General features: G+C 43.0%; 1 protein-coding gene across 1 annotated transcript in view; it reads right to left on the bottom strand.

Annotated features, from left to right (window-relative positions):
- Positions 1–15,110: 15,110 nt before the first annotated feature.
- ABCG1 (ATP binding cassette subfamily G member 1) overlaps positions 15,111–23,039 on the bottom strand; it is a 64,819-nt gene continuing 56,890 nt past the window's right edge. Inside the window, exons 13-15 of the mRNA XM_072847072.1 lie at positions 22,462–22,620; positions 20,945–21,063; positions 15,111–19,537 (exon numbers count right to left, since the gene is read on the bottom strand). Coding sequence (XP_072703173.1) covers positions 19,309–19,537; positions 20,945–21,063; positions 22,462–22,620 — 507 coding nt within the window. The 3' untranslated portion in view covers positions 15,111–19,308. The remainder of the gene's footprint in view (positions 19,538–20,944; positions 21,064–22,461; positions 22,621–23,039) is intronic.

Raw genomic sequence — 23,039 nt, 5'->3', positions numbered from 1 at the left:
ACTGGCCCCCAGGGAGCGGAGGAACTGCGGCTACCCGGGAATCTCAGCAGCGGAGTGCAGGAAAGCTGGGTGCTGCTTCAACAATTCAGTCCCCGGCGCTCCCTGGTGTTTTGCTCCTAAAGCAAGGAAAGGTAATATCTCTGCCAGAAACATTGATTTACCTCGTGTTTGATTATGCAGAAATGTGTACAACCGGGGAGCAGCTCTGCTTTTCTTCTTAGGCCAACAAAGTGGGCACAAACCCCTATTAGAACACCACTGGTAGTAAAATGCAAAGTCAAATCTTGCTTACCCATCAGTCTTTTGTCTCATCCTCTTCACACAATATATTTCCTCTTCCTTCAGGCTTCTAGTTATCAAATAACCCGTGCTGATTATGTAAAAAGATTTCACTGCCATTTGTGGTCTTGTTCATCAGTAGAGCAAGGGATCCTCGGCACTTATTTAAATGGGTTTTCTATGTGGCTGAGGAGGACTTTAGCACTGCATGTCAAAGTCCTGAGTAGATGAGCCCCTCTGTAGTTGTTTGACACCTGTACAAAAGACCACAGGCATCCTGTAACTTCTAGGTTTTTTTCTCTTTTCTCCAGCCTGTTTTGATAATTGCTACTTCCTTCCTCTCCTGCCTGTTTCCCAGCATAATTCCACTTGGTGGTGCTTTTTTCATCTCCCAGTTTTGCTCCCAGTCTTCATTCAATGGAATCACCAAAATATCCCCGGGGAAATCCTTTTCTCCATTAGATTCTTCCTTCTAAAGCTTCTAAAGTCCTGCTTCCATTTTTTTGCCTTTGTTTTCTCAGAGATGGTAAGAACTGCTCTCCCAGTCCTTCAAGGACTGGGTGTATTTTTTACATAAGTGCTGAATGCAAGCTACGTTTGCTGGGCTGACTGCGTGACTCCTTCTTAGGAGAACTTCAGGGTCATCTCAGCATCTACACAGGTGAAATGAAAGGAAGTGAGGGTGCAAAGGCAACGCTACCCAATAAAAGAACTTGATATGAATCAAGATTGGTCAAGAGGGCTCAGAATTGTCAGAGGAAAAAAAATAATTTTGCTTTTGAACACTGTTTGCATTTCATGAAAATCTTGAAAAACGAATGGCAGCACCTTACAGTGTCATTTTCATAGAATTGCTTTTCTGAGCAGAACTGTTTCAGGACAGGAAAACTGAATTATTCAGGCTGGGTGGTATAACCTCGTTACCTATGATTTTACTTTAAATTGCCCGGATGAGCTGTGATTTCTTCCTAAATGACCTATGTCCTTTCCATAACTCAAGTTGGCATGCAGAAGAGGCTGGGTTTTCCTCTCCCTGCATTAGCCAGGCTGCTCTGGGGTTAGCATTGGGTCAGGTCATGAATATACCTGGCCCAAGGCCAGCATCTGCTGTACCATTACGGGAGACACAGGGCTTTTCACCCCGTTGCTGGATCTAGGAAAGGTAAAGCTGGGTCGCTGCCTACCAGACACTTCTAGGGGTGAATTTTGCCCCCTCTGGCCCCTGGGGTACAACAGCAATTCCTCAGTACTTAGTTTTGCCTGACAGGCATGGTGAGGATTTGGATGAACCTGCTGCCTGAAATTGGTATGGAGAAGGTCACCACGGCTGTCATGTCTGCTCACTGACCTCACCTTTGTGGCCTGCTTTTTATTTGTGAATTATGCTGCCAGGTAGACAGAGCATAAAGTAACATGGCCTCCTTCCTCCCTTCGTTTTTGCTTTACGCAGTTAGGAAAGTATGTCCCAACGATCCTCACGCCAGGATAAACTGCGGCTTTCCCGGCATCACGGCTAAGGAGTGCAAAAGGAAGGGGTGCTGCTTCAGGGCATATCCCGCTGGTGTTCCCTGGTGCTTCTACCAGCGCGTGGTGGAGGAAGGTAACGTCCTGCACGAGACATCGTCCCCTGCGTCCCCGTGGACGCACCATGGCTCCTGGCAGGGTCCATGCTGTGCCCGGGCTTGGTGTGCTGCGCCAGCCCGGCATGGCGGGAGGCCACGCTCGAGGGAGCGAGCAGGACGGGGTCTCCTCCCCTTCCCGGTGTGGGTGCAGAGCTTTCTCACCCAGGGTGTGAGTGGGGAAGAGGTGGCTAAACCCTAAAAAGACCGGCTTCTTGCGCAGAGGGGTGGGTGGTGCTGATGCATCCGAGCCAGGACCTGTGAGCAATGCGGCTGCACAGGTGGCTGGGGCTCAGGTGTGAGCTCAAGCCCTCAGCTGATGCGATGGCAGAGGTGCAGCTACTGAACTCACATCTACTCCATCACAAGAGAGAAAAGGCTTTGCTTTAGAAATATGGAATGAAACTTACAGAAATTTCTGATCCGCTACTTCCATTTTTTTAATTAGGATTGGCCTTTCAGCATATCTAACGTAGATAACCAATAGCCTCTGCCAATTCCAACCCACCCCGCAGTGTATTTTGTACTGGAAACATTTCACCATAATTTATTTTTACTGATCTGAATCATAGTTAGGAAACACATGTATGGGGTGGGAGGGGCAGGGGGGGAAGCAATTGCTAAAACAATGTGATTGCCTTTTTGATGTCCTGCATCTAGGCTAAACTCTTCCTAGCATCTTGTGGAATTCGTGGAGAAAACATGTTCCTTAATCTGCTTCTCCTCTTTCCCTCCCCAGCTTGTTAAAGGAGAAAATTCCATCAAGACCCTTGCGATCTTTGGACCTACTCCAACAGGAAACAACAGCCAGAGGTCCCAACTCAGACTTTATAGTTTGTAACAGCTATGACTTCTAATTTTTATCTTGGATTGACTGCTTTCTGATGAAAAGTTACTTGCAGCTTTTATTCTTTCAGTAGGTTAGTACCGTGCAGGTTTTCACTGTAATAAAAGAACTAAGACACAATTCTCTGCTATCTTTATTTTGAAGCTGTGTATTTCTCTGTTTCCCAGGAAATTTGGCATCTTAGCGACCTGCCGATGAGAGAGTAGTCACTAACACTTCCGAAAGGAACATGGCACTCAGCTTTTTGTGTTAGTTACACTTCACACTTGCAAGTGACTGCTTGCATTTGTTAGCTGATATGTGGCTTCACAGAGGCCACTTTCCCTTCTGAATACTGAAAATATTCAGTGTTTCCCTTTATATAGCTACAGCTACAGCTGTGGGTTTGGGCTTTTTTTTCCCCCCTCAAGACATAGGGAAGGGTACCTTTGTTAGCCGACCACCGAGCTGGTCTGCTCAGACACCTCCTGCTCTCTGCATCACCGTGTCTCTGGTGCTGCCGGTCCCTCGGTGCCACTACCAGCGGGGCACAGAGCAGCTCAGGAAGGCAGTGCCCAGCTGGTACCCTACCTAACCCAACGTGGGCCCCGGCTGCTGATGCAACACACAGCTGAATCGCCGGGCAATATTGGTCATGCTCAGGAAAAGTCTCTGCAACGCTAAAAGTGAGAAAACAGGTCCTCCTGACCCTGACCTATACCTGAAATAGAGCCTGCTGTGTCTCACCAGATGCAGGAGAAGCTCCTGGTCCTCAGGTGAGGGTGACTGCTTTCTCCTGGGTGTCTTCAATGCCAGGCACCACAGCTTGAATGCTTCCCTGCCTCAGCTGAGTGAGAGCACAGTAAAGAGCCTCTAAGGGCACCGTTGGGAACAAAGTGGGTAATGCAAGACTGCCCCGGCAGCAAGCCGTGCTCAGGGCTTAACAGGAAAGAACAGTTGTGCAGGGTTGTGCTGCAAGGAGAGAGAAAATGGTCTCCACACATGCCTCCTTAGAGATTTCTCCAAGTACACTTTTGTGATAAGTAAGTTTATCCAAGCGGGTAAAAATTAGTCATTCATAAAACTGCATTATCTCGCACTTACAAAAGGCTCAACAATGTGATTTGGATATGGTAGGATATTGGTTGTAATATGAGCAATAAACTGACAAGTCTACTGAAGGTCTTTGAAGGTCTTTGCTAAGGAAGGTTTGGCGCTGTGGCCCAGGTGAATTGGAAGGCCTAAGCACAGTGTAATCACGATAATACCGCACTGCAAAATAGCACTGCAAAATCTGATGCAACAACTAGGTGCACTCACCAGGTAACGGGGCCTTCATAGGAGTCTCTTTGGGAGAAAGAATGAAAATGCAGCCACGCTGCAAAGAGTAACCCTAATTAGTGCTGTGGGAAATCATCTGCAGGGACTGAAATTAGGCTGCCAGAGTCAGCGCTCTTCCAGGGCAGAGCTCTCACTGAGCCGCACAAACTCACCAAAAGGCTTTTCCTTCTGCAGAGGCACATGCTGACGCGCACAACACGGAGTGTAAGGGGGCACGCGGGTGTTTCAGGGGGACAGGCTCAGATGGATAACTGCTTACTACTCATCTCACCCTCCCAGATCTCTCCGCTGGGGCTGTGCCAGTGAGGCAGGCGCAGGTCTGTGGTCCTGCTGAGCTTCCCCCACCACAGCATACCAGGGCTGTATTTGGCTTTGCAAGAAGAATTATGAACAGAAATGTGTTAGTAAGGGGGGTGGTGGGTACTGTGGTGTCCTCTGCTGCAAAACCTGATTGGGAAACTCAGCCTGGCAAGGCACAGCAGCTGAAACTCCTGGGAACTGCTTGAGCCCCTCTGTTGAATGGTCTGCATGTTGGCATGGAGAAAAACAGCTGTGATGGTGCAGGAAAGCTACGCTGACAGCAGTCTAACCCCAAAGGGATGAAGCATGAAGGGCTGAACTTGCTCACTTGCTGTCCCTGGACATGGCATACCTTGCAAAAACCATAACTGCTGTGTGCTGACCAGCAAACCATTCCCAACAGCATGCTAAGCCAAGGCATTGGGTCATGCCGTTGCTCTGGACATTTGAGGTTATAAATCAGAGTTAGTTGCTCATAGCACAGAGAATTATGACCTAAGGATCTGTCATCATCAGTAAGTCCTAAGGGACATTGGCTATTCTGGGAATTTACATTAAGTAAATATTCGAGGTCTCTCTATGTAGACTGTTATCCACACTCACCCAAATGCACTTGAAAAAACTGCCTAGAATTCTTAAAATTAACATTTTTGGTGAGAAAATAAGCTGGCAAAAACTGAATAAAAGCCACAGCCACTGAGGATTTGAAGATGGCAGGCAGAGCCAAGGTAGAGCAAAGTAAGATCTCAAAAGAGGAATGCACACCAAAGAGGAGTGTGCAGGACCTGCAGAGATGTGGATACAGAAGGAGGGACCTTCCTCTCCTCACCTTCAGGGCCACACTGCAGGCTCCCCACACCTGAGTCAGTCACCACGGACCCTGTTCACAGCCCTCAGAGAGAAAAAGACACCTCTGGGCTGGAAATCATCTGGCTCGTTCAGATGTCCCCAGTAGGGCGAATTGAATTGCCCAGAAAGACCTTCCTGCTCAGCTCCAAGGGGTGTCTAGACAAGCAGCTGTATCTGCTCTCCTTCCTTGGGTTTTCCCATCAGTGCCTCTTGATGCTGGAGAGAGCCACTCAAGGGACAGGAGAGAGAGAAAGATGGGGAACACCACTGCCCTGGCACAGATTTCTGACTTGATGCTAGCTTTCCTAGCCGACCTGGTGGCAGAGGCCCAAGAAAGAGAAATCACTGCATGGGAACAGAGGCGTCCTGGCTGCTGGCAATTGATTGCCTTTTGGAGCTCACAGTCTGGCCAGCAGATAGACACAAGTAGATATGTGCAGTTTGTTCATGTATTTTGCATCAATAGATTGACAAGCTTCACTAGCTAATGTGATTGAAATAGCTTCACATTATTGGCTTGTGTAAAGTCTGTCCTTTTCTGTCCCTTCTTCATCTTTTTTTTTTTTTCGTTCTTTTTGCTTGTATGTAGCTCTATGCAGCAGTAGGAAGAGAAATTAAAACAGAAACTTTAAAACTGTTTTTAGTGTTTCAGGCTGGTTACTTTACCCAATTAATCTGTATAATGGAAAGACATTCGAGTGCACCCACAACACCTTGAGACTGATGGGTGGCCACAATGGGTCATTTCAGATGTTCATCTAGCCCTCCGTCCGTCAGTGACCAAAAGGGTTGCCTAGGGAGAGGTGCAGGATAAACATATAACAAGGCTTCTCTTCTAACAAAATGCAGGACTGTCACAAATGTGAATCAGTTTTAACAAGCAAATATGAGCAGCCCAAATGAAGACTTACCCTTTGTATCTCTGCAACTCTGCTTGCATACCCACATCGCTGTACAGCGAGTGCTGAATAAGTAAACAAAGTTCTGAATATTTTTCTGGGGAAAAAAAAAAAGTAGGTCAGCTACATGATTTTCGTCAGCAAAGGTGGTACCATAACAGGAATCAATTCTCTGTGACACAAAGCATTTGTGCTGATTAGGCTATTATGTGGATAGTGAATGACGTTTAAAATCACGAACGCCTGGTAGTCCTAAACTGTCTGTAATCATGACAGCTGTGTGCAACCAATGCTTCAGCTTCTACTAAAGGCTGAATAGAAAATGTTTGACATTGCAGACTGATTGCCTGTGTGGTTCTTCAGTGAGTGAGGACATTCTGTGCTTTTTTTAAAGCAATTGTAGCCAAGGAAAAGGTCTCAGAAATCATTCATTTTGAAGCAATGCAGGAAAGCTGTATTTGGCCGACATGGAGAATTAACAGGGGAGAAAACTAGGACAGACAAGGAGCTCAGAGCAGATGGGTGCTAGCAACAAAGAACAAACCTATAGCAATGTGAAAAAGAGATATAACTGAAAACACCTCCAAAAATGTGTATTTTAATGTGCCCACTTACTTCAGATCCCATTCCCAAATGTGTCTGGAAAGGGTATGCTTCCTGCTACAGCTAGTATCACACATCTCCTCTGGCAAAGCTCCCGTTCAAAAGGAAGGTTTCAGACAAGGTGCTAAACCAAAGCGAAAAAGAATACAGAAACTGAAATCTTCCTCTCTTGAGAGCAGCTAAATCGCACGGTTCTGCCACAAGTCTCTAACAAGCTACTGGTTCTACTAAAGCTTGAAAACTTGACCATGATGCCATTAAACAGCTTGGAAAGCGGAAGGTAAAACACAAGAACCAAATCTGATTCCCTGTGTTAAAACCAGGCAGAATGATGATCTCAAGACCCAGATTCAGTTTCCAGGAGGTTGCCCTCGCTGCCAGGCTGAGTCCAAAAAGGGGGACTCACTGCTCTGAGGTGCGGGTTGCAAAACCTTCCTTATGAGCAAAGTTCAGGCGAGAGTTTCAGAAGCTCTCAGGTGAGTTTCCCAAGCAGCTCTCTGCCAGAAACAAAAGTCCTCTTTGGGCAGAACAGTCCATTATTACTCTGTAGGCTTCTTTTTCCCCATCTGAACCTTCTTCTAAAGCATCTGAAAGCTGCCAGTGTCGGTATGCAAACCCGTGAGCTGCCCGACTACCTAAGACAGCATGCATGGTCCCTGTCCCAGTACACTCCACTGGGTACACAATGGGAGGATGAGACTACACACGTGTGCTCAGTACTAGAAGACACTGGCCAAACAGATCGACTTTGCTCTAAAATGTGTGCTGCAATGCGTAATACATTCAAGTGCTAGAACTAACTAGTAGCACTCACACATGCTATTGAAGTGAATGCTGTTTAGTTCAAGTGTTTCCAGTCATTTGGTGCTACTCCCCCTGCTAGTGAATGGTAAAATTTCTGTGTGCCTATCAGAGGTGAGCAGGGTAAGAAAACAAAGTACTTTTCTGCTGAAGACTAGTGTATCTATTCATCTAGCTATAATAAGTTCTTGTGCTTTGTGAGCACCCTTTGTATACCCATTGTGGTACCCAGAAATTCCCCTCAGAGAAGACACTAGACAAAGACAGGCTCTTTCAGGGTCTTGCTCCCATTTGTCTCCGAGTTAGGTCTCCCAGGCTTCCTTAAACGTGCGCTTCCGTCCCTGAGCGTAACAAAAAGTTGCTTTGGAAAACAGAAGTTTTGAAGGATTTAATACTGAAGTACCACAATTGAAATGAAACTCTGGAAGTCTTGAATCAAAACATTTCACTACAGCTGAGCCAAACACCTTCGTTGCTGAACTTGTTGCAGAAACTCTAGGAAATTCCCAGGGTTCAAAGCCCGTGAAAATTAGTTGGGTCTGACTAAACACAGGAGTGGACTGATGGTTGTTTGAAAGCAGGTATCATCAGTTTGATGATTTTGGCCAGTGGTGTTTCCAGGAAACTTCATGATAGGTAAATTTGGTAAGTAAAACCCAGCCAGGACGCACGCTCCCTCCTGCCACAAAGTAGGATTTCCCCTGCTTCTTACCCTTTTTCAGACTTGGCATTATGCCCCATCCAAGGGATGCTTCACCAAGACTCAGGATACGGGTTTCAACAAACAGAAGGAGTAAAATCAAAAGCTTTAGAGTAGCTTTTGTTTTTTCTCTAATTACTTTAGGGCTACTTTCTGATTCTTACACAGGAGAAAGACAAAAAGCACCTGCAAGACTCTTGATAAAGCAATGAAATCTACTTAATATTTGACTCTACAGATGCTGGTGGGGATGAGCGAGAAGGTCCTAGGAACAGGTAGAGCTTTATTCAACCTGCCCAGCAGAGGAGATGAATTGGCAATGGGACGAGAGAATGACTATGTGCTAGAAAGAAGTGGGTGGAAACAGTGCAGCTCCAAGGGGTGTTTTTGCAGTCAGAGGCTGACAATGGATCAGCTTCACGGGATCAGTGTCATGTTTTGACAATATTTTCCATCTGTGGAAGAGATCAAGTATTGACTTCCTTCTCAGCCTTCCTGTGCGTGTGTGGGCACAGGCACAAAACCAGAATGTCAGGTGCCCAGCAATGCCATTGCACAAAGTTAACATTGCATAAAAAATTCACAGATCTTGAAAAAATCTTTGAGGCACAGAAAAAAATAAAACAAAATGAGGCTATGAAATTTAAAATAAAAAAGAAATTGATGCAATTAGTGCCAATCCAGCCCTTGACAGCTTTTCTGCTGTAAACAGAGCTTGCAACAGACGCTTCCCCGCCAAGCCCTTTATTAAGGCTCTCCCAGGATAAGAAGTCAGTGCTAGCGACTGGCAGCACGACGGCTGCTCATTGCTCACCTGGGCACTGCACAGACCCTGGTATCCTCCCATGCTGAAAGAGGCGATCATTCTTCCCACAGCAGCTTCCCTGGCTTCCAACGCCTTTCAACCTGCATTATGAAGCAGGTTTTAAATGGATAGCTATTAGAAAATACAATATAAAGTCTCCTTTATTTTCAAACGCTCTTTCTTTTATGAATCCATTTGGAGTACACAGTGGATGGTAATTGCATGTGAGGTATATTAATTTTTGCAGTGTTGCTAATGAGAAGTTTATGGTTGGCTTATTTGATAGCATTAACTGTAATATAAAACACTTAAAGTAATTTATGTTGCCACTCAGGCTACAAAGGACTCCTGTTCCTCCTCTTGCCTTCCTGCTCTATGGACAGTTGGTGTGGGGAGGCATCTAGTTTTTGGGACCGTAATTCCTTCAATCTAGTATTATTTGCAGGTCCATAAAACATAACATAAAGTATTATCTCTGTTATCATTAGAAAATTGTCTTGCCATTAGTTTCGAAAATGCAATCCTATTGTGTCCTTACGGTACTTTATCCTTTAAGCATCACTGCTCACGTTATCTAGGACCGGGCACTTAACTCACTTGTAAAAGTTACAGCTGTTATCCTTGAACTGTGGTGACCAATGCAGGTGATTTTGTTGCTGTGGCAGTCAGGAGGGGTGGCACAAGGACAGCGATGTTGTCTAGGCTTGACCTTAAGTCCAATATGCAAACAGGCAGCTTAATAGCATGAAAAGCCACCCAGCCAAACAAAGTATATGGCAAAGCAAGGGATACCTACATTGAAACCCTTCTTCTGATACTGGGCTGTTCTTGGAGCCTTACACAGGTCGTGTTTTCTGCCCAAGAGTTTCCCTGCCAGTGCAATAGGAAGCAGCAGTCCCAGTGCCTCATGGAATGTATTTTGGGAGTATGTATTTTGGAATGTATTTGTTTCTTCAGAACAGCAGAAACAGTAAGCATGTCATTTCTTGGACAATGTGGACCTTTAGGAGAAACATGAGAGGAAAAATACTGGCTTTTTAAACTAGCTGAAGAGACCTTTCATGATGACAGAAATGCACAGAAGGCTGCAGAGGAACATAGCACGAGTGTTGTGGCTGAACAAGGGAGAACGGTGTTTTGTAAAATGGGGAATGGACAGGTGTGACTGGCAGAATAAAACATGGTTTATCTTCGGCTGGGAACAAGGGAGGAGGAAATCTATACATTCCAGAGTGCCAAGCAGAAGGTAAAGCGGGAACGATCCTTTACTGCCTCCTGTAATGCAAGAGCATGGGGAACATCTGCTGACACTTGCAGGTAGCATGGTCAAGATGAACAGCAGATAAGTCTGTGGAAGAAAAATCCATCAGAGGCAAGAAAATACAAAGATAATCCCACTGGCTCAGGAAGTCCTCGAATTGTGAAGGGTTTGTCAGGGAAGCACCCCTTGTTCTTGCACTCTTCCCTGTGCGGTGCTGTGGTTCACTGTCAGGTACTGGTCAATACAGTGCCTTTGCTCTGAGCCGATGTGACTGCACTTACATTTTTAAGAATTTTTACTGGATATTTCTGTAACCTACCTGTATTGGGAATTACCTGAAACCACCACAATGTACATCTGAAACAGGCAATTCGATGTCCTTGCTGGTTGCCAGAACCTAGGAGTAGGCAGTGAAAATGTATCACTGCCAACACACCTGCCACTTCCCTTTGAGAGAGAACAGGGACAAAGGCATCTGTCTGAAAATAATAACACTTTATTTGATTTTTTTTTGTTACATTATCATAAATGTTCTCTATTCTCAGAAAACAAAGCCCTAGTTTGGAAAATAATGCACATACAAATCTCTTCTTACCGGTATTAAGTATACAGAAATATACAAAGATTTCTCTATTATTGTAATATATCATCAGAATGCCCCACATCCCACAGTTTTACTCAGGTCCACTGTACCAGTAAGCGTAAACTACAAAGGTAACAAGCAACCTGAAAAAGACATGGTTTATATAATATAGTTATATATATGTATATATATATATCTACAACAGTGCAAATATATCACAGCGTGCAGGCAGCAATAGTCTCTAGAGAAGCATAATAAAATTGATTCATAGTAATGCAAATGCATTACAGAAACAAGAGACAACAATGACATATTAGATATACAGAATATGCACACTTTAGCACGCTGATTTAAAATGATACCTTGCATTGACTCTTGCTTTAAAAACAAAAGAACAAATGTTAAATAATTCAATAACAGATTCAAGGGCAGTATCTCACAATAAGGTCAACTGACTCAGATAAGGTATTTCACAAATCTTTACTGACACAGGTAAAGGCGTGGCTACACTGCATGACTTGTCTGTCTTCTTTTTAGATATATCAGTGTAATCTTTTCCTTAAATATCATTTACTTTTATGGTAATTTAAGAGCATTTTTTCCATATTTTTTAAAATTGCTCAACAACTAATTCACATTTGTAAAGGTTGGTACAATTATCATTGAGGCCAGGAAAGCTGGTTTTTGGAATAGAAAGGAGTTTGTATAATGATTACCCTAAATAGGCTACTAAAATAAGCTACAGTGGGGTCAGAATAAAAGACATCACAGATGCCACTAAAGTAAAAAAAACCATCAACCTTAAAAGTAAAGATTTCCATGTTCCCTTGCAATCTGCTTAAAAAGACATTTTAGATTTTTTTCTTCTTGAAAGAGTAAAGCACACCCATAGATCCAGCACATTAGGTATTCGGTAGCTCAAAGAAGTCTAAAAGTCATCCCTCCACCTCTAGCTACCTCTCGCTGTTCCCAAGCAGCTCATTTTTACACCCCATGTGGACAGCAACCACGAATATCTAGCCATAAGCACACAAGCAATTGGTAAGCACGGGCTGAGCTGCATGGAGACCCCCAGAAAGAAAATGGGTCGACAAAATCTTGATGTATCTTGAAGGCATAAACAATGCAGAGAATGCAGGCTGGCAGGCTAAGCCATGGGGATTTCTTGTGCCAAAGGATATGTATTTTGACTGGTCACCCTTTGTTTTACAGTGCTGGCAATGGGTCTCAACAGAAATCTAAATCTCTTAAAGGAAGGTTCTACAGTTGACAACTGCATAAAGTTATGGTTCGTTATAAGATTTCAAAATAATAACAACACAGAAGCTAGATTTCATGCTCTACAGTACCATTACTCCTTCACAAACTCTACATGAAATGTGTACAGAAACAGAAATACGCTAACATATGCACAGAATTACAAGGAAACTTGTCATACTTGCAGGCTCAACCTTCACCTTTTGGACATGTAATATGCAGGGTGATATCCGGGGTTATAAAAGCCACTCAGTGGGATACATTACAACAATCTCGTTATATATTATCAAAACAGGTATTTGAGAACAGGACAGTAGGAGTTGATCCCTGAAAATGCTACTGCCCCTGTCCACGAACAGCAGAGCTCATGATTAATTTCAGTGACACTCAGCACTTAATTTATGCACGCACTAGTGCTGTGTGGCAGGATTAATAGGACCGGTGTCACGGGCACAGCAATGATCAGCCTGTCACAAACTGCTACAGAGGACATGACATGGTGTCATTTTCTGCCTACTTCTAGTTCCCAATGGCTTTTCAAAATGCCTTTTGTTATTATCATACTTTATGAATGGCTTTCCGTACAGAACTAAAGGAAAGAAATTCCTGAGCAATGGCACCCCAGCGAGCTCTTCTGGTAGGAAAATGGATATACACAAGAAGATCATTTTCTCAAAGAAAAAAGAACAACATGTGGGATAGTATCTCTGCAGCTACCACTGAGATCCCCTCTGCAGAAATACAGACTGATTATCTATCACAGTCAACCTGCTCTGGAGGAGCCTAAGGCTAGCTACTGCCAAAACCAACCTCAATGTTTTCTAATATTCTTGCTTTTGGCAGGGATCTTTGCTGCCTTGTGTGAATGTTAAAGAGAACAACAATCCTGATACTCGGGGCAAAGCCCAGACCTTTTCCAACTTACAGTAGGGCTACAGAAACAAGATAACTTAAAACACCACATCTACTTGTTAAGTGTGCTATGGTACCCACAATGCAAGACCAGTTTTAACAAGTTTCCATTTTAGCAAGGAATTGCTTGAACTTTCAGCTCCAAAGATCTGAGCTCCAAAGGTCTAAGTGCCAAAGCTTTAAGCTCTAAAGTTTCAATGCACAAGGGCTTGTCTCCTCTAACATTATGTGTCCAGAGCAGGTAGGCAGACTACCTAAGGTACCTTCCTTGGCTCCCTCGATCCTCAGTGCAAGTTATGTACCTTTCTGAGGGTAAACCATACTTTTTTGTCACATTACCTAATTCCAAATCTTCTGCCAGTACCCAAAACACAGGCCTAGGAAAGATCACAAAGGAGATGCTACGTTCAGTGTGAAGAATTGCTTCTGTAGCTGCCTGTCTAGTCCCCATTAACTAGAAAAGGAGCTTGGGAAACCAGAAGAAATGCATAAACTACAGCTCACTAAGTCCAGAAAGCTGAGTTACAATGCTAACATTTCAATTTATCCACTTCAGGGCTGTTGCAAAAACTGGAACCACACTGGCAAAACGAGGATCCAGTCATGCTCCAGCTGACATTGCCATGAACTCCCCTGGGCACAGGCGTGACTACAAATGTGGCAACTGCTATAAGACGACTCACCGTATGGGCCAGAATTCAAGTCACTAGGAAAAATACCTACCTCAGGGAACCATGGAAGTACCATTTGTCCTGGAGATGGCCGTTTCCTTCCTTTTATTACAGAGAAAAGTAGATGATTAACTTAGACTGAGCCTCTTGTTTTTAGACAGCTGTGGTTCTGTGAGATAAGCCATGTCCAAAACCAATATCCAGTTGATGAAAATGAAAAAGAATTTAATTTCACTGGCCAAATCACCATATCTATAGTTAAAAGCAGCATGCATATAATTTCCTCTTACTCCACGCCTGGATCCTAACAAGTAGGCCACTGCTGCGGCTGGCCACCTGTACCCCGAGCTCTACCCATGCATTCAGAAGGAAGCTCTGCCTTGCTGCTACTCCTGCAGCTGATGTCCTTTTCAACCGTGTTCATACTACCTCACAAAGCTTGGCCCAAAACAAACACAGGTCAAGAGAACTGTTCTGTTTGGGAAAGCATTTGAGTTTGTGCTTACATCCCACTCAGCCCAAGACAGCTGATGCACTTCAAAATCCTCCGTGAATGAGGATACACCAGAGTAGAGCCAGTGCCAGACTGGGACAGAAAATGTTGTGCTCAACCCCTGCGAAGAAGACTCCAAGCCAGCTTCTGCTGCACTAAGATTAAGGAGCATCAGAGCAGATCCCACAGGTATCAAAAACTCCACACAGAACTAACTTGGCCCCAATGAAGGAGCTGATAACCAGCCCTGCAGTGCTGGGGGGCTCTCCTGCATTACGCAGGACAAACACGCGTGACCCTCTGTCCCACACAGCCATCAAATGAGACTGGACCTGAAGCTCAGTGAGCAAAGGCAACGTGGAAGAAGGTGCATCAGGCTGCAGAAAGAGGTATGCATGCCATTTGCACCCTCCTCACACATGTTTTCTGAGGAGCATTGTTTGCAAACATCATCATTGCACCTCAAGTGTCTCCCTCTGCCCTTTGTTATCATTCCGGAATATGATCATCACAGAGCAGAAGACAAAAGAATAAAATCATATTCCAATAAAAGTTAACACTGAAAAATAATTAAGATCCCTTCCTGCTTAGTTTGGAAAGTAAAAATAAATGGTGACATTGTTCAAATGTAAAGCAGTCCTGGATTGGCATTTCTAGTACAGAAAGAAAAAACATAGGAAGTTCATTTTTCCTTACCAAAACTATCCAGATAACAAAAGCAATTATGCAAAGCAACAGTAAATACACAGAGAAATATGCATTCATCTCCATGCTTGATTTTCATTCTCCTCTTCTCCTCAAAAAAAGTGTTTTATGATTTGAAGAGATTAATTCAAGATCACTGTAAAGCTGTAACCTCCTAGAGACTAACCCAAAGCAAATGGATTTTTCAGTATAGTCTCTGAGTCTGTTTAGACAGCCAACACCTCAGTCTTCCTGTGCAATACAGCCCTCACCCAGCAAAGCACTTAAGCCTGGACTTTATTTTAAAGACATTAGTTGTTCCACATGAGACAATGCAGATGTGAGAAGTTATTAAGATATTTAAGCCCTTTGTTGGAACAGGGCTTCAAAGGATCCCATTAGAGTCAAAACCACCCACCCAGTGTTGAGTAAATAGGACAGATAGGACCTCCTCTGTGAGGATCACTGGGGTGGTACAGGTCAGTATGTACCACACTGCTTTCTAGAAACAGATGTTTAATGAAACATTCATTTCTGTTGACAACACAGACTTTGACACCAAAGAGTAGATCGAAATGCCACTCATCAGATACATCCAGTACTCAGACTCAAGTGTTCATTATCTCCCACTTACATAACCAGCTCTCCCTATTATGTGTATGTATATTCCTCTCCTTCAATGAACAAAAGATATCTTGGGCTCCAAATATTAAGCAGTGGACAGGATTTCAGCACCAGGTATTCTTCTGTTACTCCCTTTGATCCATAAAGATGAAATTTTCTCAATTTCTTATGTAAGTAGAACCTGCTTTCCAAATCTTTTATTTAATTATAAATAATAATGTTTTAAGTTATTTTTAAAAAATTTCAGGGTTTTTCAGATTACATGGAAGTTTCCGCGAAGAAAAACAACAAAAAATGTTTGAAGCACATAAAGTCTTAACTGATGCACACAGTAACCAAAGCAACATGCACAAAACGAGTCCAAATAAAACAAGGAGGCCAACAGAACACTAAAGTCTTCCTGCAATCCCAACAGAAATCATACATTCATTCTTCAAGAGACCTTTAAAAAACCTTTAGCCTCTTATGCAACTTTTAGCCAGATTGTGACTGTAATAATGGCACTGATTTCAAGCAGTTTACGGCTATTTATATATGGCTATATAAACTGAGGATCTGAAGTCTTTAGAATCTTGCTGGCCTCATTATTCTTTTGCATGAAGCCTCCAGAGCTTCACAATGTGCTTGCTTAACACTACAGCACGTGCATGCTCAGTCCATTAAGCTGGGAATGCATTTTATAGCAGCCTGTTAGAATTTATTTCCACATAAACAGAAAAAAGCCAAGTTGAGACTATGTTAAAAATCTTTGCAGTATATGAAACCATAATTGGGATGGACTTTAAATACTTCTGTCGCACAGCAGTGGCAAAAGATATCATTAGTTAATTTTAGAGCTAAGGAGGGAAAGAATGATTCTCTCATTTATGTGTAGCACTGAGTTTCAACAGAATTAATTTATTTCTTTACTGGGATACTACAATTTGAAAGTGTTCCTTAGAATAGTAACTTTCAGCTAAATGCTGCCAGCAGATGGCTGGGAAAAAGCATATCTAACAAAAAAAGGAGTGACAAAAATTATTCCAGAGCATGCATTTTCTTAGGAACATCCGTGGAGGACGAGACTTTTGGCTACCGCAATACAATACAAAGTTACACTACAGGAGGCCATGATACAGACTAAAGAGGTAAAATAAGAAAGTCTACAAACAGAGGAATAGGCACAGATAACAAGACAGTATCCAAGGAACTCATACTGCTAAACTGGTCTAGATGGGAGAAGACAGCATTGTCATCACGTAAGTTAACAGTGTTGAAATGTCAGCAAAGTTACTTAATTTGGTAAATTGCAAATGATTTTCAATGTTGTATTTGGTAAATGGTGTTGGTAAACACAAAACATGAACCCTGAAGGTATTTAATGCCATGGATGTCACACTCTTTCATACTCAGCTAGCCTACAGCTGGACCAGCAGTGTGCAACAAGAGTAATTTGGCAAAGGTAGTCTTTTGTCTGCTTGCAAAAAGCATTTGAACCACCTGTAATATTCACAAATATTTTGAGAGTCTTGAAATAATCAAGGCACGTTGTGCCAAGGGATTTCAGCTTGTGACTTATTTAAAAACTGTTCACAGTTATGAGTATTATTTAGAATAGTCAAAATTCTTAATTTCTCGTATCTGACAGCCATATAGGCCCATACATGCTTGTGATTATGCCTGGAGAAGCTGCAGAGCTGTATAAAAGCTCTACTGGCTCCAGGACATTTTGTGAAAAAACAGCAACAAAACTATGCAAAGAGGTTGTGTAAGGATTTTTTTTTTCTTCTACAGTAAAGATTGACCTTGCTTTTACAGGTCAATCTCATTTTCAGGGAAAGTTCAGCTAAGCTTCCTAAAACATGTGACTTGACTTAAAATCTTCCAGAACACAGTCTTAACTCAAGCATCCTGAGTTTAACAGATACACATGGTCTATGTCTGTATTGGTAAATTAAACAGAGCCTGGGCATGGGCCAGGAAAACTGGGAAACAGTTCTCTTCAGTGCTAAATGGCAGACCTGCAGCCCAGCACAGCTAGAGCTTTTCCAGACAATGTTTGGGCTCTGTTTAGAAGTTAGTACAGTACAGGGACCATTCCTATTAGCCCCAGTTGTCTGAGGACTAACAGAGCTGGCCCCGGCACTATGCAGTTTACTAGTATAGAGATAGCCATGGAGTCCTCAAAAAGAGTCTGTGAATTGTGACTGCTGGTGACCAGCAGGTGCGCAAGGTCTCTCTTCATCTACTCTACTGTCATGAGCTGCTGAGCTCCTGAATGGTTTGCTGACATCTAGCTGCTTCCAATATACAAGACTTCAGCATCTTGATAGGAATAATGCATTTATAGAATTCATAGGTCTGACTCGAAGGTCTGTGACACTAAGGTAAACACACAGTAATGGCAGAAGGTAGTGGAATTTGCACAGAAGTTCACCAAGGTGTCCAACGTGAGTATGGGCCCCACAATTTCATTTTGGGTTGAAAATCCAAACCCATGACAATCAGTGACAAAATTCACATCAACTTGGAACCAGAATTCCCCTTGCCAAGTTTACAAAGGTGAGATATTAAAAACAAATGCATGCTTCTTTTAATGGTTTCACTGGTGTTTAGATCAATTTGCTATTAACTCCCATGTCACGCATGAGGACTTCGGGATGAGAACAAAACTGCTTTGCATAATTAGACCTGCAGTATTACAAGGTCATTTGCATATTTTGAGGAGAGTCCTACACGTAGTGTGTTGCAGATATAATGAACACTGCCATATGAGGCAGTCACAAGTGTTTTAACACAATACCCCAATGTCTGAGCTGTGGATAGCTCTTGAGCTCCATCAGGCTTTAACAATCGCTCAGGCTTTAGGGATAGATTCTGCTTTCACAATTTAAGAAAAAATGAGCCTTGGAGTGCTTTGATTTTTTCATTTGCAGGAGGTAGATCAAACAGATAACGAGCAGAGTTAGTATTTTAAATATCACAAATATTGAGGATTTGAAAGACACTGCAAAATAACATTTTTTCAATCATTCAGCAACAGCTTGAACATGTCTGACTGCCTGTCCTATCTATTGTTGCTTCCAAATATGGACCACAGGTTGAGTGCAGACTCAGAATCTGCCTTTTCCTCCTATCATTACAATTTTCAGATATGAGACCAGCTCAGCAAGTAAAGCACCAGAATTCTAAATTTAGAGAGAAACAAAAATAATGACTTGAATCATTTAAGGTTTGTTTTAAAAAAGTATCCATATTAAAAAGATCTCTTTACCTTATTAATTAATACATTTACAGACTTTTGGCCAGAAGGGGTAATTCTGTGGAAAAGAATTGCAAAATAATACATAGGAAACTGCAAAGATGAAACTCTGAATTTAAAAAGATGAGAGAATCCTATTTTCTTTGCATTCCTCATTTTGCATCTCATTACCTTGTCACCTGTAGATGACATTATACTATTCTGACTACCAGGACTAGTATTACCTTATCACGAAACTGTTTTTCATAAGGAAAGTTCCTGCAGCCAGGTTTTTTATTACAGTTACATTGCCTCAGTATTGATATTCTCTGGTGTAAAATTCCCTTCTATTTCTTCTTCCTAGTTAAAGCTAGAAAGTGTAATGAAAACATGACCCAACCCAGCTGGACTGATTGGTTTAACACTATATGTCCACTATCCCATTGTGGTTCTCTATGGGCTAGGTCATAACAGCATCTAGCTGGGCACTGGAGACTGGCCTGCCACAGTGAGACAATGTCAAGTGCCCTCTACAGCATGTCTAAAGATCTTCTTACTGCATCATTTTAGCTGTTTTTTCTTTACCTCTCTGCTCGGATTTTGTATCTGAGAACAAAATAGGCAATCAGGCGCAGAGAGAAGAAGAAAATTCCAAGAACAATGAAGTCCAGGTAAAGTTTGGCATTTTCTACATCCAGTTCTCTCAGAATGGCCTCTGATTTTTGAAAATGGCAAGTATCATCTTTGTCACAATGCAGATCTTCTCGATCCAGTCCATAGATGGAGAGAATAACTCCTTCAAACCCATATCTGGAAAGAAGAAGGATGGATTACAAGGAAAAGTCCTGATGATCTGTTTAGAAGTACTCCACCAGCAATATAATCCCTATGAGAGCTCGGCTGGAAACACCGAGGGGTTCAATCTCGTTCTGACACATGTGTCTTGGGGCAAGTTCTATCCTTGTTACAATCAAGCAAATGACATGTCACTGGCATTTTACATAGACTGAACAAAGACAGAAGTTTTGCCTTTAACTGCTTCCAGTTAGTGTATAGTGCAATTTCTCCAAAGAAAAATGTTAAAGTACAAAGCAGACTAATTTCATATGCAGAAATTCCCCTTTTAAAAGTGACATCATTAATTCCATTTTTTGAAACTAAGCAACGGGGATACAGTTATGATTTGAAGTCAGAAATATATTAAAACTGGCATAAATCTAGAACATCTCTTCTCTTTCCTTCCATGTGCTATAGTTTCGCTAACAACGCACAGTTTCCATGTCTCCCCTGGCACCAGGTGCAATTAGGATTTGACTTTGTGAGCAGATACACCATCATGGATCCCGTGTGTACAATAGCACCCTCCAGCTTCAGGAGACCCCATGTGGGCTAGACAACAGCTTAAGGCCTCATCTTGAATTCTAGCTACTAACTCAGGGGGTGTGGTCTCTTAATCTTTGATAGGTCTCTGTGTAAGACCTCACTTGCCAAATGAGAGGATATTTTAGCTTGGATTTTCTCAGCAATAGTGCAGCTTGGGCAGGGTAGGGAAAAGGGGGATGGGAAAATTCACCTGACTTAATTTCAGCTATAAACATTTAAGTGTCTAGTCTAAACTATTCCTCCATGCTAGCCTCCACAGGTTTCCTGACGGCAATCATCCCATCTTAAGATAGCTGTCTCAGACAGTGAGAGTGACAGACATAGATAGGATATAAGGTGCCTATGGGTCTTAAAACACTAGTTTAGATTAGAGATGACATAAATCCCATGCCTCTTGTGGCAGTGCTACTGCAAAACTTAAAAACAGGTCTTTATGCAACAAGTCTACCTAGGATACAGCACTCATTTATACCACATTTTCTTCCAAAATGAGGTGCTGGCATCAATTTCTCAGTTGGGCATACTGTCCCTATTATTTCAGAAATCTGCTATTGCAAAATCCAGGAAGATTTGCATGCTGTGTAATCCCACTGAATTCAAGGGGACTGACACAGACTTGTGGCTGATAATCTGTACTGAATGTTCCTATTTATTTCACATCATATACAACATAAAATGCTGTCAGATAATGTGGTGTACATCATATGTACATTTATACTCTAAAAGAATGTGCTGTGAACATAGGCTCTTTGGCACCCAAAATAACCAACTGAACAAGCAAGGGCAAACAAACAGCATTTCCAGATGGGAGGTTAATGGGCTCCCTAGCAGTACCTGACATAGGAAATGTAGGACATCCACTGGAGGTATGTTGGGATGGTATCAAAACTGACAAAAAACCCAGAGAACAGAAGCACCGGGATGGCAGTAACTGGGCCCACAAAAGTGGCTACCTGTGAAAAGAAGGAAGAGACAGTCTCTTGTCAGACAGCCAGAGAAAAAAATAAAAATTAACTTGCTCTTTCATCTGATGTCCTGACCTCCAGTGAGGAAACCAGCCTTTAAAAGAGCACTCTTTCCTTATGGCAAATCCTCTGTTCCGTGCCAAACCCAAACAGGCAGTGGAAACTTACTCTTTAGGCAGTGGGGAGCGATGCCATTCAAGTCCTTCTCATAATGCTACTCCCCAGAATTATCACCGTCCCAAACACTAGGAAATTACTCTTTTTTTTGGATGAGATTTCTTATGAGGGGGAGGTTAGATGCTGTTAGTGGAGGAAAAGGGGTCCCTCTCCTCTTCCTAAACCCCTCTACTAGTTGACGACACTGCTGTGCTGGGATCTATCCTTTGAAGGACTTGAACCCACCAAGAAGTTTACAGAGCAAGATGGGCATTGTGATTCCCTTGCTTCTCAGGGTACGAGAGCCCTCTTTCTAAATATTATTCTTTCTCACTCACTTCCCACTGAGGACACACAGACCTTCCTCCTCATTAACCCCACATGAACAGTAGCTTCAACTAGTGCTAATAGGTTGTGAAGAGGATAAGGAACATCTCCAGCTGGGTGGCTTTGGTGGGGAAGACAGGTCTTGACCCAGCTCCAGCCTGTCCTCTCTATATCCCCTCCAGGGCAAAGGGCCATATAGGTATCTCTGGGGAGAGCAGAAGCACAGGGATCACACAACAGGGTTATGCTGGTCTCCACAGGGTGGCACAGAGAGGGAATTAAGTCTTCTACTGCGGAAATCTTGATAGCATCAATGTATATTAATGTCAGTATCACCTGTTATCACAAGCACCACAAAACAGTTCTGCTCTGGGATGGTCACCTCAGCACATCTCCTGCCAGGATGCAGAATGGAGTTACACGGCCAGCTTCCAGTGTGATAGTCATGCCAACAGCTGCTTCTCTCCGTCCCTCTACAGAAGTTTAGTTTCTGGGCAAGCCTCTTCCTACCTTGCCTCCTGCAACCTTTTTGTATGTGTATGGAAGAACCCTCTGTTGAGCTACTGATCCTCAAGGCCTACCTCCACTTTGTAGATGCATAGAAATGCATCAGTTTCTAGGACCTGCTCAGCCTGGGATGAATAGCAAGTGATAACCCACTCAAGCAGGGGCAGGCACAGCCCCATTCAGATGGGGAAGGACCTTCAGAGCCTCACATCCAGTCCGTGTATATTCTGTTTCAGTTGATGCTAGTGGGAAGCATCAAGTAGCTATATCAGACCAAGACAACTTTTTGCCTGTCATCTCTCAACATATGTCTTGGGGACACAACAGCAGTCACAGTAAGCAGTCAGTGTTAGCAGACAGCAGGGTTCCTGTGAGACCACAAAACACCATCAATACCTGGAGGGATGTAGAGGCTGCACCTATGAGAAGACCCAGAGACTGAGCCACCAGGGATGTCATGGTTCCCAAGGCTGCGAAGAGGACAAATCGGAGTGCATCAGATGGCTGTGAAGTCATCCAGTACACAATGCTGCAGTAAGCCACAGGAAACATGATCTGCAAGGAGATACACTTGGAGTTAGTTCATTAAAGCCAAACATTCACTGTTACTCTGAATAAGATAAAAACATGGCGAGTTCTAGTTAATCCACAGCTTTCAGCCTTTCCATTACATGACAGGCATGGCTGAAGAGAATAAATACATCTGCCACAGACTGTGATATCTATCTAACTACTTGGGCATTAGAAAACAGATCCCACTCACTTACAGCCTTTTTCAGTTCCCCTTCTGCAAAAAAGCAAAGATGGTCATCTGTTCATTAAAAAGTATTGGTCAGGTCTCAGCTTTTGTGAAGTCCTGCTGTTTACTCTTAGGCTGCTTCTGATTTGGACCTGAAGCTTCAGCACACACATATGGACAGTTTCTCCACTATTCAAACGGATGAAATACCAGTACTGATCTTATCGGCAAGTAG

This window comes from Ciconia boyciana, chromosome 1, assembly GCF_034638445.1.
Source record: "Ciconia boyciana chromosome 1, ASM3463844v1, whole genome shotgun sequence".
Taxonomy (NCBI): Eukaryota; Metazoa; Chordata; class Aves; order Ciconiiformes; family Ciconiidae; genus Ciconia; species Ciconia boyciana.
This window is presented reverse-complemented; position numbering and strand designations above follow the sequence as displayed.